The 13,296-nt window shown below is 37.0% G+C and overlaps 2 protein-coding genes across 5 annotated transcripts in view; one reads left to right on the plus strand and one right to left on the minus strand.

The window, feature by feature from the left end:
• The window catches only part of LOC125698633 (sarcolemma associated protein), a 403,851-nt gene that overhangs the window by 247,064 nt on the left and 143,491 nt on the right, over positions 1–13,296 (plus strand). The window lies entirely within an intron of this gene.
• Positions 1–13,296, minus strand: part of DNAH12 (dynein axonemal heavy chain 12) — a 62,195-nt gene that overhangs the window by 41,829 nt on the left and 7,070 nt on the right. For 3 of the 4 annotated variants that reach the window (XM_048957215.1, XM_048957213.1, XM_048957216.1), the window contains exons 9-25: positions 12,926–13,114; positions 11,791–11,941; positions 11,604–11,695; positions 11,144–11,322; positions 10,317–10,452; positions 9,360–9,485; positions 8,399–8,533; positions 7,406–7,599; positions 6,363–6,600; positions 5,161–5,346; positions 4,621–4,821; positions 3,281–3,475; positions 2,955–3,076; positions 2,514–2,796; positions 1,165–1,284; positions 627–783; positions 206–378 (exon numbers count right to left, since the gene is read on the minus strand). In XM_048957215.1, coding sequence (XP_048813172.1) covers positions 206–378; positions 627–783; positions 1,165–1,284; positions 2,514–2,796; positions 2,955–3,076; positions 3,281–3,475; positions 4,621–4,821; positions 5,161–5,346; positions 6,363–6,600; positions 7,406–7,599; positions 8,399–8,533; positions 9,360–9,485; positions 10,317–10,452; positions 11,144–11,322; positions 11,604–11,695; positions 11,791–11,941; positions 12,926–13,114 — 2,877 coding nt within the window. The remainder of the gene's footprint in view (positions 1–205; positions 379–626; positions 784–1,164; positions 1,285–2,513; positions 2,797–2,954; positions 3,077–3,280; positions 3,476–4,620; positions 4,822–5,160; positions 5,347–6,362; positions 6,601–7,405; positions 7,600–8,398; positions 8,534–9,359; positions 9,486–10,316; positions 10,453–11,143; positions 11,323–11,603; positions 11,696–11,790; positions 11,942–12,925; positions 13,115–13,296) is intronic. The other variant, XM_048957214.1, reaches the window with a different exon arrangement.

Genomic DNA, 13,296 nt, shown 5'->3' on the forward strand with positions numbered 1-13,296 from the left:
TTGGTGGGCCAGATTCATTGCTATAGATCCACTTAATGTTCAACAAGCCACAGAAATTGTGATCTTTGAAAGCTCCTTTTTAACAGAAATAGCTCTCACAGCAACTGAAAGCCCTATGAGTACGATTGCAATGAACAGGGTAAAAAATAACATATCACAGTCAACAAGGTCTTTAGTAATATTAGCAAAGATCATAAGATCATACCAAGGTGCGATAACACCTGTCTGTCAGAGGAGTAATGACCAGGCGTGGTGAGTTCCCAAGGTATTCATAAGCATATTTTACATTGCAGTTAATGATGCAGACTCGAACGTTCTCTAATTCCCAGTAATACCGGAGTTGGGCAAGCCACTGAAAGTCTGTTTCATTCTGTACCCCTGATAGACACGTAATTAAAAGCAACAATAAAGGAAATTTTAGATAACTGGATTTTCTTTAAATAGAAATTTAAAGCTTTGAAATTATTATTACGCTCACATCTAAGTAATCACACAGACTTGATACTCACGTCTTAAAACTGTTGTGTTTTATTAAGCAAAATGAGATTGGGTAGCCAAATTTAATTAACACAGTATTAAGGAATTACAGAAACACAGGAATAAAAATATCTTAAAATGATAAGTACCACTCTCAATCATTTCCATGAGGACATCTCTAGCATGAACATCAATAGTAACCAAGGCACCCAGTGTAGTCCTTGTTTGCTTTGACAGTTTTCCTCTTACCAGCTCTACGATATCATTAAGTTGAAGCTGAAGTGTATCATAATAGTTCTTCAAGCCCTGGGAGAAACAGTGGTAGCTGTGAAACTGAATATTTGACAGTTTCAAGTGTTTCAGACTTCTTTACAATAATTAAATACCATAATGGGGATTGCTTATTAAGCCATTCTTATATCATCATATTTTTGCATGAACTTCTCTCTTAATCAGCTTTGCATTTATGACTTTAATATATGCTTGCTCTAAACAAGAGCATTCAAATATCTGAATCAAAGCTAGAAATTGCTTTATAGAAATTCCATACCAAACTCATATACTGATGCTTTATCAAATTTTATTTTCACTGTAGAAAGGTAAGATTTGATTAGGCAAAATACATTATCTGAAAATAAATAAGTAAATAAATAAATAAAATCTAAAGATTATGTATCACATAGGTACCTCTGGCTGACTGCAAAGAACTTCATGGACCTCACTTGTCCAGAACATTTGGGATACACACAATACTACTTGTCCAGGCCACTCCAGAACCCAACTTTTTCTCTCAGTCTCTAGATATGCCTGAAAGAGATTAATACAGTACACAAATACAGGGTCAGTGCATACACACCATAACAGGGGGTTCCGGTGGATGAAAAGCTCAACAAGAGCCAGCACCATACACTTGCCACCCAAAAAGCCACCTGTATCTTGGGTTACATCAAAAGAAGTCTTGTTAGCAGGTCAAAGAGGTGATTCTCCCCGTCTGCTCCTGTGGGACTCCGCTCACAATACTGTGTTCTACTCAGAGGCACCCAACATCAGAAGGCACAGTGTTTGAGTGAATGTAGAGGAGGGCTGTGAAGATGATCTGAGGGCTGGAGCACCTCTTCTACAAAAGACAGGCTAAGAAAGTTGAGGTTATATGGCCTAGAAAGGAAAAGACTCTGGAGACGCCTTAGAGCAGACTTTTCAGTACTTAAAGAGAACCTACAAGAAAGCTTTATCAGGGAGAGTAGATTAGACAAGGAATAACCATTTGAACTATTTAAGGGTAGATTTGAATGAGATAAAGAATAAATTCTTTACTATGAGATTATTAAACCTCTAAAACAGGCAGGCCAGAGAAGTTGAGGATGTTCCATCCCTGGAAGAGTTCAAGGCCAGGTTGGATAGGATTTTGGCCAGCATGATCTAATAGAAGGTGTCCCTGCCCATGGCAGGGTTGTTAAAACTGGGTGATCTTTAAGGTCCTTTCCAACCCTATGATTCTACAATGTAATAAAAAGTACATATTGTGAATCTATTGATATTCTTTTATGGAAGTACTCCTTTTTTATTTTCAAAATGTAAGTGAACTTTTAAATGGCTTTTTATCCACAGATTTGCAATTTGATCTTAAATGTTAAGATACATTTATTTATATTTCCATATTATGTAAACATTCTCAGTGTGCAAACTTCACACAAGAAAGCTTTTCTGGCTCATGATCTTTGTTGAGGAGGGAGGAAATGTTAATTAATTAAATTCAAATGATATATCCTTGAAACACAGTAATGCTGCAAATCATTTAAAACAAATTTAAATCCTGTATTACAACTTCAATCTTACTCAAACTAAACTCTCTCTCTTATCTCTCTCAGTGGCCTATAAATATAAGACATGCTAACTTCTTCCTGGTGCCATAACTTCACCTATTTCAACTCCTGTGATCAGAAAGAATTTTAGCAAGCAGACATAAAGGGAAGGTCTCTTCCACTGTGTGCTACTGTTACTAAATTATTACAAAACCTATACTACAAAATCCTTACCATTCTTGATTTAGCAATAACACTGCGTATGCTCTTCAGCATGACATCTTCTACTTGAATTAACCACTTCTCCACTGCTCCTCGAGCTTCAGATGTAGAAATTGTTGAAATCAATTCAACACGCTCGCCTTCAGAACTGTACATTGCTTTTATATCCAGATTGGGAAGGAAATGTAGCTTTGCAATGCCTTCAAAACACTTCTTCAGATGAGGCTGAACTCTGAGAGGATCTTTGGTCTCTGATAGGATCTCCAACATTTCATCATTAGACAAGAAAAAGAAGCTAGAAAAAGATTTAGAAAAAAAGCAAAAGTTTTTTTTTTTTAAAAAAAAGGAACAAAAATCTAACTGAATGAGCAGCTACTTTAAGGGCTGGACTTATTAAGCAACAAAATAAATGTTTGGAATCTTTGTTCTTGAAATAGCCTAAGCACATCGTACCGGGGGAAGAAGAGACGCTTTTTCTCAAGATAAGCATTAAGCCCTTTCATGATTTTGTCAAGACACTCATTACAGTTCTGAAGCTTCTCCAACATCCCTTCCAAGGAAGTAGCAGCAAGAACCTGGAATAATAACCACATGCCAACTATTAGTTATAACTAAGATGTTTCAAACAGCAGAAATTACTCAAATGATGTACAACATAATTTTGTTCCTAGAAAGCCTAGGCAGCTGATGTAGTCAGACTTTATATATTCTAAAAACAAAAACACTGCAGAAAACAGAGAATCTACTGTTTCTTTTCAAGTGCAGTCTATTTTCCTTACCTGTGAGTCTTTGGCACAGTGCTTCATAATATCCTTCCATTGTCTATCCACTGTTTGAAAGAGACGCCCCTCTTCTGGCATCTGTTGCATAATATCCTCAGAAGAAAAAATGGGTTCCAGATAAAGCCACTGCGCTTGCACTTTCAGCCATTCATCAATTATGTCCTGAATTTCAAGTAGGCGACTCTCCCATTCCTTAATAAATATTTAAAGAATGTTACCTGAATATTTTTTTTACACAAGTAGTATTAAAGAAAATAATTATGAAAAAAGCAGATACTGCAACACTCCACTTCTCTAGAAGAAAACAGGTCTAGCAGTCAGCAAAACAAAAAAATGTAGCCATAGTTAGGTTCTTTCACATACACAGATGGCTGAAGGAATTTAGAAAACAAAATGCATCTGGAAATTAGTTTTCCCAAATGCAGTTACTGCTTTAGTGTGATGATCTTTTAATAATGTAATGGTTAAGTAATGCCCTATAGGTTACCAGTAACAATTTTTGTTCCATCTCCCACAGCAAGCAGTTTTTGGTTTGCCTCCAGAATAAAGCAGGAACACGAGAGTACTAGAAAGACCACAAGATCAGAAGAGAGCTCCAGCCACCCCAGTATCCTGTCTTTAAGATAGACAGAAGCAGGTGCCTCTAAAAGAGGTTGGAGAAGCTCTAAGTACCCTTTTATGATGTTATTACAAGTTACCTGAACCTGCTTGAATTAGGATTTGCTAATAAATTGAAAGAATTAGGGGGGGTAACTGCAAACAAATTCACCAGCTTCTCTCCTGGCCACAGACAAGGTATTTGTACCACTAAGACTACTCTAGCCCTGCAAAAAGATAAGCAGGTGTAAATTGATCCATCCCTGTTCTGAAGCCTGATTAAAAAAAAAGAACAAAAACTCACAAAAAAAAACCACAAAAAAGCCCAACCACTTCTTCCAGCCCTCAAAAAACTTCCTTGCCTAGAAGTAATCATCAGAGTTCAAAATTTGATTCCCAAACTGAAGAACTAAATCACAACATATTAATCATTTGAGCATAATGAAATACTAATTTCAAGACATTGTGAAGCAAGGTTAAAGTCCCTAACTAAAATAGTGACTTTCAGAGTACGTGAACCAAAGTTCTTTTGGTTGCATCTGAACAGCAAAGGAGAGAAGAATCAAAACATGAAATGTAGGAGTTGTAACACAGAAATAATGCAAGGAGGACTTAAATGAACAAAGAGTCTCGACGAAATGCATTTCACTAATATCAAACAAAACACTACAATACAATTGGCTTACTTTTGCACGTTATCATGAAAAACAAACAAAAAAAATTGCTTTTTCTCATCATACCCTGATTTCTTTGTCAAATGGTTTAATGAAAGGTGATCCCCTCATTGTCTGAGTTTTCACAATCTGATCTTCAAGAACAGCTTGAATCTCATCCACTGCAGACAGAATATGAACACCAGTCTCACGATAAACAGATGTATTAAAGGAAATTGAATCCCAAGTTTCCATCATTGCATTCATTGCTCTCTCTAAGGAAAATTCCTAACATGTAGAAAGAAAATAATTTACCTTAGCTATTGTATTGGGTTCTTTTTTCCAGTTGATTAATTCTCTATATAAACTTACCCATCTGAACAAGCTATTTTAATCTAACAACATAAATTGTTTATCATTTTTTTCTTAGTAATTACCTTTCTAGTATACTGAAAAGAGTACACTTGGGAAATACTAAGGATATAACATGGGATACAAATGTATACACACTCACTGTTGTCATCTAACAAGCCAGTGACTCATCAAATCTCTTTAGTAAAAGCATAAAGAAAAATATTCCAGCAGGTCACAGAAGCTCTCCCAGTGAGATCATATCTTCAAGCTTACCTTACTAGCACCCACACTTATGGCTTCAAATTCTTCCAAATAAGGGGCTAGATTCTGCTTCAAAATTTTTCTCAGAGTAGTTCCAGAGTCTGGTGTTAAATCATACCCTATTGTGTTTGACATCTGCTGCCAATGACGAGCTCGCAAGCCAGGGTTACAGAAGACATTCACAGTGGGAATATTCTCCTAGTTGAGGAAAAACACTTATACCATCAAAATGACAACATGCATTATTTCTCAACTTCTTTTCCCTCATCCTTGATGTGCATTCAAAATGCTGCTGCAGTAGGCAATGGCATGAAAATGCTTTCTGAAAAGCGCACACGGATCCATTCAGCTATTCATCCAACTCCTAAGTAATTACAGTAAATTACTGAAGAAGAAATATGAAATTATGAAGCAAAATCTTGTCAAGAATGTGAAAAGGCACAATTTTTCAACTATTTTATGTGAGATTAGACTGCTGTTTAACGTAACATAGTCTCATGTCAAAATTCTCAGCTACATTCATAAACGTTTCCCTGAATCCCAAAAGCACTTTTCCCTGTTTGCATTCACTCCTTAACAATCCAAATCCCTGTAACTGCTATAAGATCTGTAATCTTTTAAAATAAATAGGACAGTACAGTGTGGGAATGGTGATTTGGGTCTCTCTCTCCCCAGTGATAAGAAGAAAAAGAAATTCCAGAGGTTACTTCACGGTGCTTTTGTTTGCTAACTTACAGCTTGAGCACTTTTCAGGATTCAGATATCCATGAACACCCTGAATCCAAACAGTAAATCTTGGTACAACAGTTATTTGTACGTATGGTCTCACCAAAGCAAGCTCAACAGACATTCTAAACAATGGCAGGGTCATAATTATCACTCAAACAAGCAGTGGCCTCCTGCTACCTGGTCTTCTTTTGGAGGCCCTCCTGGACAGAAAGAAGGAGGAAAGATTTCACCCAGGACATTTGTGTGAGATTAGAAGCAATTTGGCCCAGAGAGGTGATTCAAATTCCTACAGCAATCAGTAGATCCAAATGAATGTGGAGTGAAACACACTGCTTACATAAAACACTAATTTCCAAACCTAACAGAAAAGCAGGTCTCAGACACTACTGTATTTATCCATACTGAGTACTGAATTTAGCATTTATCTCTCAGCATTAATTTGTAATAACTCTCATCTTTTTGTTCTCTTTTTTCTTCTCTTTTACCTTAAAGTCTTTCATCTGCTCCAGAACTGAAGAACACATTGTAAGAGTTGGATTTGTCTTTATTTCTTCTTCTCTCTTCTCTTCTGCAGTTCTGTGCGATGTCTTTTTCAACTCCTGCTGAATTTTCTTCTGTTTTTGTTGGAAGAGCTTTGACATTTTGTATATCTCTCGCGAAAACTCATCAAGCTCAGCCTCCATGATTTCTCCATTGAGTTCCAAAAAAGCACCATCCATCCATCTGAGAAAAATAAATAAATAGAAATCAGAATAGCAAGAGCAGTGCACCAACATGACTCTTTGGTTTGCAATATGAACGGGTCAAATTAACAGTTATTTAAGTGAAAGTGAAGTTCTTATTCCCAGTTCTTCTCATTCTTCACAAAATAGTGATGTACAACTGACCATGCTCTTCTGCGTATTTGTGTAAAGCTTTCAAATCATTCACGTGCTGATATCAGGTAACTGCACAGACTGACAAATATTTAGTTTAGCTCTTTGATGAGATCAGTGACACCAAAACATATAAGGCATTTGGATTTTCACTCAGAAAAAAATCCTACTATCTAGCCATACCTTATTTTATAACTTCCAAATACAGTCATTTGAGCACACCTTCACAACACTTTGTATGTATATTAAAGATGGCTTTCATTCTGTACAGCCTGTGACCTTTCCAATTACATTTCTTTCTCTTTTGGCACAGCAAATGGCTCATTCCTAGCCTGGCCTTTTTTGTTTTTCCTTCTCCCCAGAACATTTCTTTCTGCAGAGCTTGTCTTATTCACAGACTTCATCAGTACAACCAGTACAGTTAGAAAAAACACGTATCTTTAGTGCAATGCAAATGAGTAAACAGACATTTAGTAACTGAATTAATTAAAAATCAACAACCCTAATGCATAAATTATAGTATTTAAACTTGCAAATTATCAATATTTAGAAGAAAATAAAAGTATATTCTATACCTGATGTGAACAAAAATAGCATGAGTATTTTGTCCATTCTCCCTCACTTAGCCTCAAGAATATGTAGTACTGAATTACCTTTTTTCAGTTCGCTGCCATTTCAGTATGAGATGAAAGAGTTTCTGATATGGTTCAACCTCAGTTTTTAAGCTGCTGAGAAGTGGGAAGTCACTTAACTTCCATTTCAGCAGAGCCTCTTCTTTATGAATAAAAGCTACTGTATCATCAGCTTCTTGGATGCGTTTCTGTAAGGCTCTCAGGTCAGCTACATACTGAAATTAAATAATTGTATGCCTTGAATAATAACCAAATAAATAAATTATGCTATCAAAAAATCAGATATCAATAATAATAATAAGCCATTTTATTTTTGTCTTAGCTCCTCTGAGAGTAGAGATACGTTACAGAGAGATCTTGATAGTGATGAGCATTCAGCAACAGTAAGAAATGTAACAAGAACAACTGGATTCTGCACCTGGGATGGCAACCCTGGATATACATACACAGATTATGGGAAGAGAGGCTGGAGACCGGCCCTGCAGAAAGAGGTCTAGGGATTTTGGCTATGGTCAGGTGGACAAGTCAACAGTCAACAACTTCCGGCCCCAGCAGCCAAAAGGGCTGAGCAGATACTAGAGTGCACGAAGCACAGCATTGGTAGTGGGCAAGGGAAGCAACTGTCACACTTTGCTCTCTGCTGGTGCAATCTCAGCTCAAACACTGTGTGCAGTTTTTGGTGCAGTATAAGAACATGAGAAGGACATAAAACTATGAGAGAGCATCGAAAGGAAGGCTACAAAGATGGCGAAAGCTCTGGAGGGAAAGATGTCTGACAAGCAGCTGTGGCACAACCTCACAGTAAACTCTCCTTTGAGTCAGATGTTACTGCTGGTATATTCCAACAAAAGAGCGAGGTGCTAGGATGGCTTTTAATGAGTTTTGACAGTGTGATGAGGATAATGCACTTTTCAGTTCACATTTGTAAACAGAATTACTCTAAATTCTTTCCACAATCTCTGTGCATTAGACACAAAATATTTCTACCCATTTTACACTGGATATTAACCAGACCTGCTGCATGCAATCCAGTTCTGAGTATTCTTCAAGTTCTGTCACAGACTGTGTTAGCTTCTCTAATTCCACTGTCAGTTTCTCAGATTTATTAATTAGTTCTTGTTCTCCTTTACGTTTGGACTCTTCAATCAGCTACAAAACAGTTGATTGTTTTCATAGTAAAAAGCAATGAAGGGGTTGTCAGTCTTGTCAATAATTAACATTCATAGGCCTGTCTAAATTAAATATTTAGCACAACAGAAAATAAACAATACAAGTTATTATCCTTACAGAAAATACATTTCAGGAGAGGTTGCTCTCCATATGTTCCATTTAACTACATCCAGCCCCTAATGCTAGCATGGAACCCTTGCCTCCTTCAGCAAAATTCAGGGAAGTTCCAATTGCTACAGCAAACACTAACACCAGAAAGACTGGATGTAATACAGGAAAGAATAAAGAGATTCTCATCTCTAGGAGAGAAAGAATGCTGGGAAGACAAACACAGACAAGAGGAGGAAAAGAAAGTAATCTACAATCACAAAAGGAACATAAGATGTTAGGTCTTTGCTAGTAGTGATTGCTACCTAAGTAACCCTGTTCCCAGCATTCAGAACAAAACGTTGTTTTAATTAAACGTTTCTCAGCCCAGAGCTGAGTGTGTTTTCATCACCAGTCAGCGGCACTGCAGTGAATGCTTCCGTTCCTATACATTACCTAGCACTGACCACAAACAAATTAAGAGATTAGGACTTGCTGAGGGCTTTAAGTTGCAGCGACAATTTTCTGCATTTTCACATTCCTCCAAAGGAATCCTCCTTTGATACAAAAATCTGGGAATACATGACTTAAGCATCTCCGAATTCATAAGGTTCATGCTATATGTTCAGATACAGGTATATGCTGACAAAATAAATAGCCCAAAAGAAGTGAAGAATCTAACAAGATTCAAAATATACCACAAAAAAAATATCCTTACATCATCATGCTCATCAAAAATGGGGTTAATCTTCTGTGGCCACTGAAGAACTGTTGCATTCAGTGCAATTTCCTCAGGAGAAAAGAAATGAACATCTAAGAAGTATTCCATTTGCCAAGAGCACTCCTACAATAGAGATTTCACAAAACATTAGGAATCATAGTCTCTGTAAGATATGGGGTAGGACAGAAGCATCTAAAATGATGCAATAGGAATCTTGCTTCCTGACTTTTCAGAATTACTACTTCAGGCAACTGAATACCAACATTCAAAATACACAGAAGTTATTCAAATCTCTGCCTCATTTGTGAACTTCTTTAGCATGACTTCTACAGCTGGCCCATCTACATGAGAATCTCCAGGTATCATTCTATACCGTTTTGCAGCATAGATGTTTTACACTAAAAACCACACTATCAAACACCAAACCTTATGCACATCATCCTAACAGAGCAAAACAAACAGGTTCTTATCCAAATATGCTGGCACACATTTTACACAATTTTCCAATTTTGCTCTCCAAGCACACATGAAGGACCAGCACTAATGTATCATCTCTATTCTGCTTAAACAGTGAGTTGTTTTTGTGTGTTCAAAGCCATGATTCTTTGTATATGAAGTTCACTTTCTACTTATGTTAGCTTTTATGAAAAGAGCTTTTACAAGCAGCCCTGAAATAAGCCTCTAGGAACAAACAATAATCAGAATGTGTCACAATCTGCATTTCGTCAAGGACATGCAGAACACAGGGGAATGGGGAGTAAGGAGTGCAGCCTGCTGCTTGAGAAAGGCATGTGACAAAGAATGAGCAGCACCTCTCACTTGTGTATGAACCAGCACTGTGGTACAGTATATTCATACAGGCAGAATGATCAGCTGAAAGTCTCTGCACTCCAGAATGAATTCTGTCTTTGTACAGGCCAGTGAAAGATAAAGAATGAAGTAACTATCCTTTACCTTGATCCTTAACGAGAGGTCTTGAATACCTTTGGCTTTCACCTCCTTTATGTAAGCCATTGTTTCCACCATCTCTTCTGTGCTCTCTGGAACTTTTAACGCACGTTCTTTGATTGCTTCAAATTCCCTACATATCCTATAAAATTATTTTGTACATGAAATTACCAAATTTTAAGATCTTGACTGGTTTCAAGTTTAGGTTTCATGGAATTAAAGTTCAAATTACCCCCGTACAGCTCCATAACTTTATGAAATAAATAGAGAATGTGAACAAGTAAGCCTAGGAAAATACTGTTCATTAACTTAAGAAAAGGCTTATTTAGATTTAGGGGTGTACTTTCACAACCAAATGCCTCAATTATTTTTAATAACTGCATGCTATTAAAAATAAACACAGTATCATTAGCATATATACAAACATATCCTTAGTAAATATTCTCCAATTTTGATAACATGGAAGCACTGCAGAACAGGGTTATAAATTATCCATTTTAACTCAACAATTGAATAACACTTAATTAATGATCTGACCTATGCTTGCAAGTTAACTGTTAGAATCCATTAGTAATAATATCTATCATTACCTATGCAAACCCAGAGGAATCGACCACACACATAAGAGAACCCAGCCAGTCTTTCCTTCCACAACGCCTACTAATAGTTCCCTCCATCAGCTTTTGAGCAGAGGAGAAAAGGGCATCATGTGGTGCAATTGCCATGCAATTTTTAGGTCGCCAGGAGCCCTCATTACACAAGAGTACAGTACATTTGCACTTCTGCTATGGATTTAACACACATAAGATTAACAAGAAGGACATTCTACTTACTTTTCATTTTCCTCTCTGTAATTTGCAACTATTCTGTCCATTAACATTTTTGCAAAGGCCTTTGCATTACTAGCCAAACCTTGCTTTAAATCCTCACAGTCCAAACAGATCATAGGGAAATGAATCACTTCTGGTAAATTCATTATTTCCTTCTTGAGAGCGAAGAATTCATCTATGAACTTCAAGAGAACACTACATTTCACACATCAGGGCTGTTATTTAAATACCTGGCTAAATGAGTAAGTATTATATATAAAAGAAAATAAATAGTCAACTTTTTCCCATTTATCACATACACTTTTAGGAAAAGAAGCTCACGTTATAGGTTTGTAGGCAGTCAACATAATTTGTAGCTAATGCTGAGTATCTGTTATCCTTCGTTCCCCTTTTGTTATTGCTACATACAGCAGATAGGAAGAATTAGTAAATGTTACATATAAGATGTGAAATTGAAACTTACAGCAGTATATTCACCAAAACTGTGTTGCTCTGCTTCAAATCTCTCTACTCGTGCCTGTGCTGTCCCATCCACAAGCCAGCCATACCTTCCAACTACAATTCAAGAACCGCGCGTTATATAACACGTTACTGTACAGCAAGGTATTCATTGCAGGCAGTCGTTGCTTAAACACACTTCTGTCACTCACCACAGCTTTCAAAATATTCCTTTGCACCTTCTAAGTTGTCTCTGATAACTTTTTTCAGTGTAGATGCAGCCCATGCTCTGATGTGGGCGGGAAGCTCAGTGTGCAGAGTTGTAGCATCTCCTGCTAGCCAACAATGTACGGCCTGGACATTCTAGAAGTGCAATTTCCAATTATGAGATTCAAATATAAAAGCAATAAATACGTATATTTTAAAGGCAATAAAACACTGTATCAGAAAAGTATGAGGCCCTTATCACAATCACAGCCAGGCAATTCATAGGCACCTATAAAGATTCCAGATACAAAAAGTCCATCAAGGAAGATGTAGGATGGATAAAAATAATCTAAATCATCCGATCCTATGTAGATTTGAGTTCTGTCTAACGTGCCAAAATCACAACTAAACCCAAAACGCTCCTCTGAAAGTAGCAGGAGCTGTGATTGAGGGCCAGTATTTGCAGGGGCACCCCTGCAGTCCCAGAAAGGCAGCTGCCTTCCCCACAGTCACACGCAGGTTCCCATGATGCACATCTCTCTGTATTGCATATATTTGTTATTTGGGGCTTTTCTTTTTGGTAAGAAAGAAAAGGTGTGTGAACTGATTTCATTTATTGAGGATCTTAATTATTAACACAGATTTATGGCAAATCATTACACAAAGTTTTAATTAGAATGGTATTTCTATGCAAAATGTTAGTTCAGAGCACCTGCTAAAAAACTACTCAATTCACAATGTTAAAAACAAATACATTACAAAGACATAAATAAATCAGAAAGCACTCCTGGGAATTCTGAAAAACCTAAGGAAAAAACTGGATGAAGTTACCTTCTACCTGGTTTGCTTTTGTGGGTAGGTTTTCAGGCTGACTTCTACTCAGTGAACAGCTTAAAACAGCAGACTAAAACAATCCGTAGCACATGAGTCTATTTTTCATGAACAGTGAATGACAAAGTGAGTTTCAGAGCCTGAATTTGTGCTGGGCATTCCTAAGAAAAACTGCAGAATCCTCATAGAAAATAAATATCTCAAGATGGATTTTGCTTCCCATTATCGTGATAGCAGGGTCCTAAATTACTAATGTTCACATGCTGAGCCACTTATCATTTACACATTTAAATAAAGAAAAAAGCACACCTGGAGAGTCTGTCCTATACGATTCACTACAAACAGAATTGCTTCTTCCAGCTCTTGGAAGCTTGGATAAAACTCCACATGTTTTTCAGCAATAATGAATTCCATCTTAAATAAAGGTAGACAACTTCTGTCTTCAGGATCAAACAGTTTCACAAATGCTTCAACATTTCTTATAAGCAGATCTCTCAGCTAAGTAATAAAATATATCTGCTATTAGTTGAAGGCGCAGCAAGTCCCATCCCACTTCTCCTTCATTCAGTAAATCCCATTTTCCATTCATTTTAGCAGCTTTGGACCAGTTAAAGGATGGCTGTTACCTTTCCAATGACTTCTGAGTGTCTCAGTCCCGGCTCTTAAAGAATGCAAGCTAG

The sequence above is a fragment of the Lagopus muta genome, chromosome 11 (assembly GCF_023343835.1).
Source record: "Lagopus muta isolate bLagMut1 chromosome 11, bLagMut1 primary, whole genome shotgun sequence".
NCBI classification, from domain to species: Eukaryota; Metazoa; Chordata; class Aves; order Galliformes; family Phasianidae; genus Lagopus; species Lagopus muta.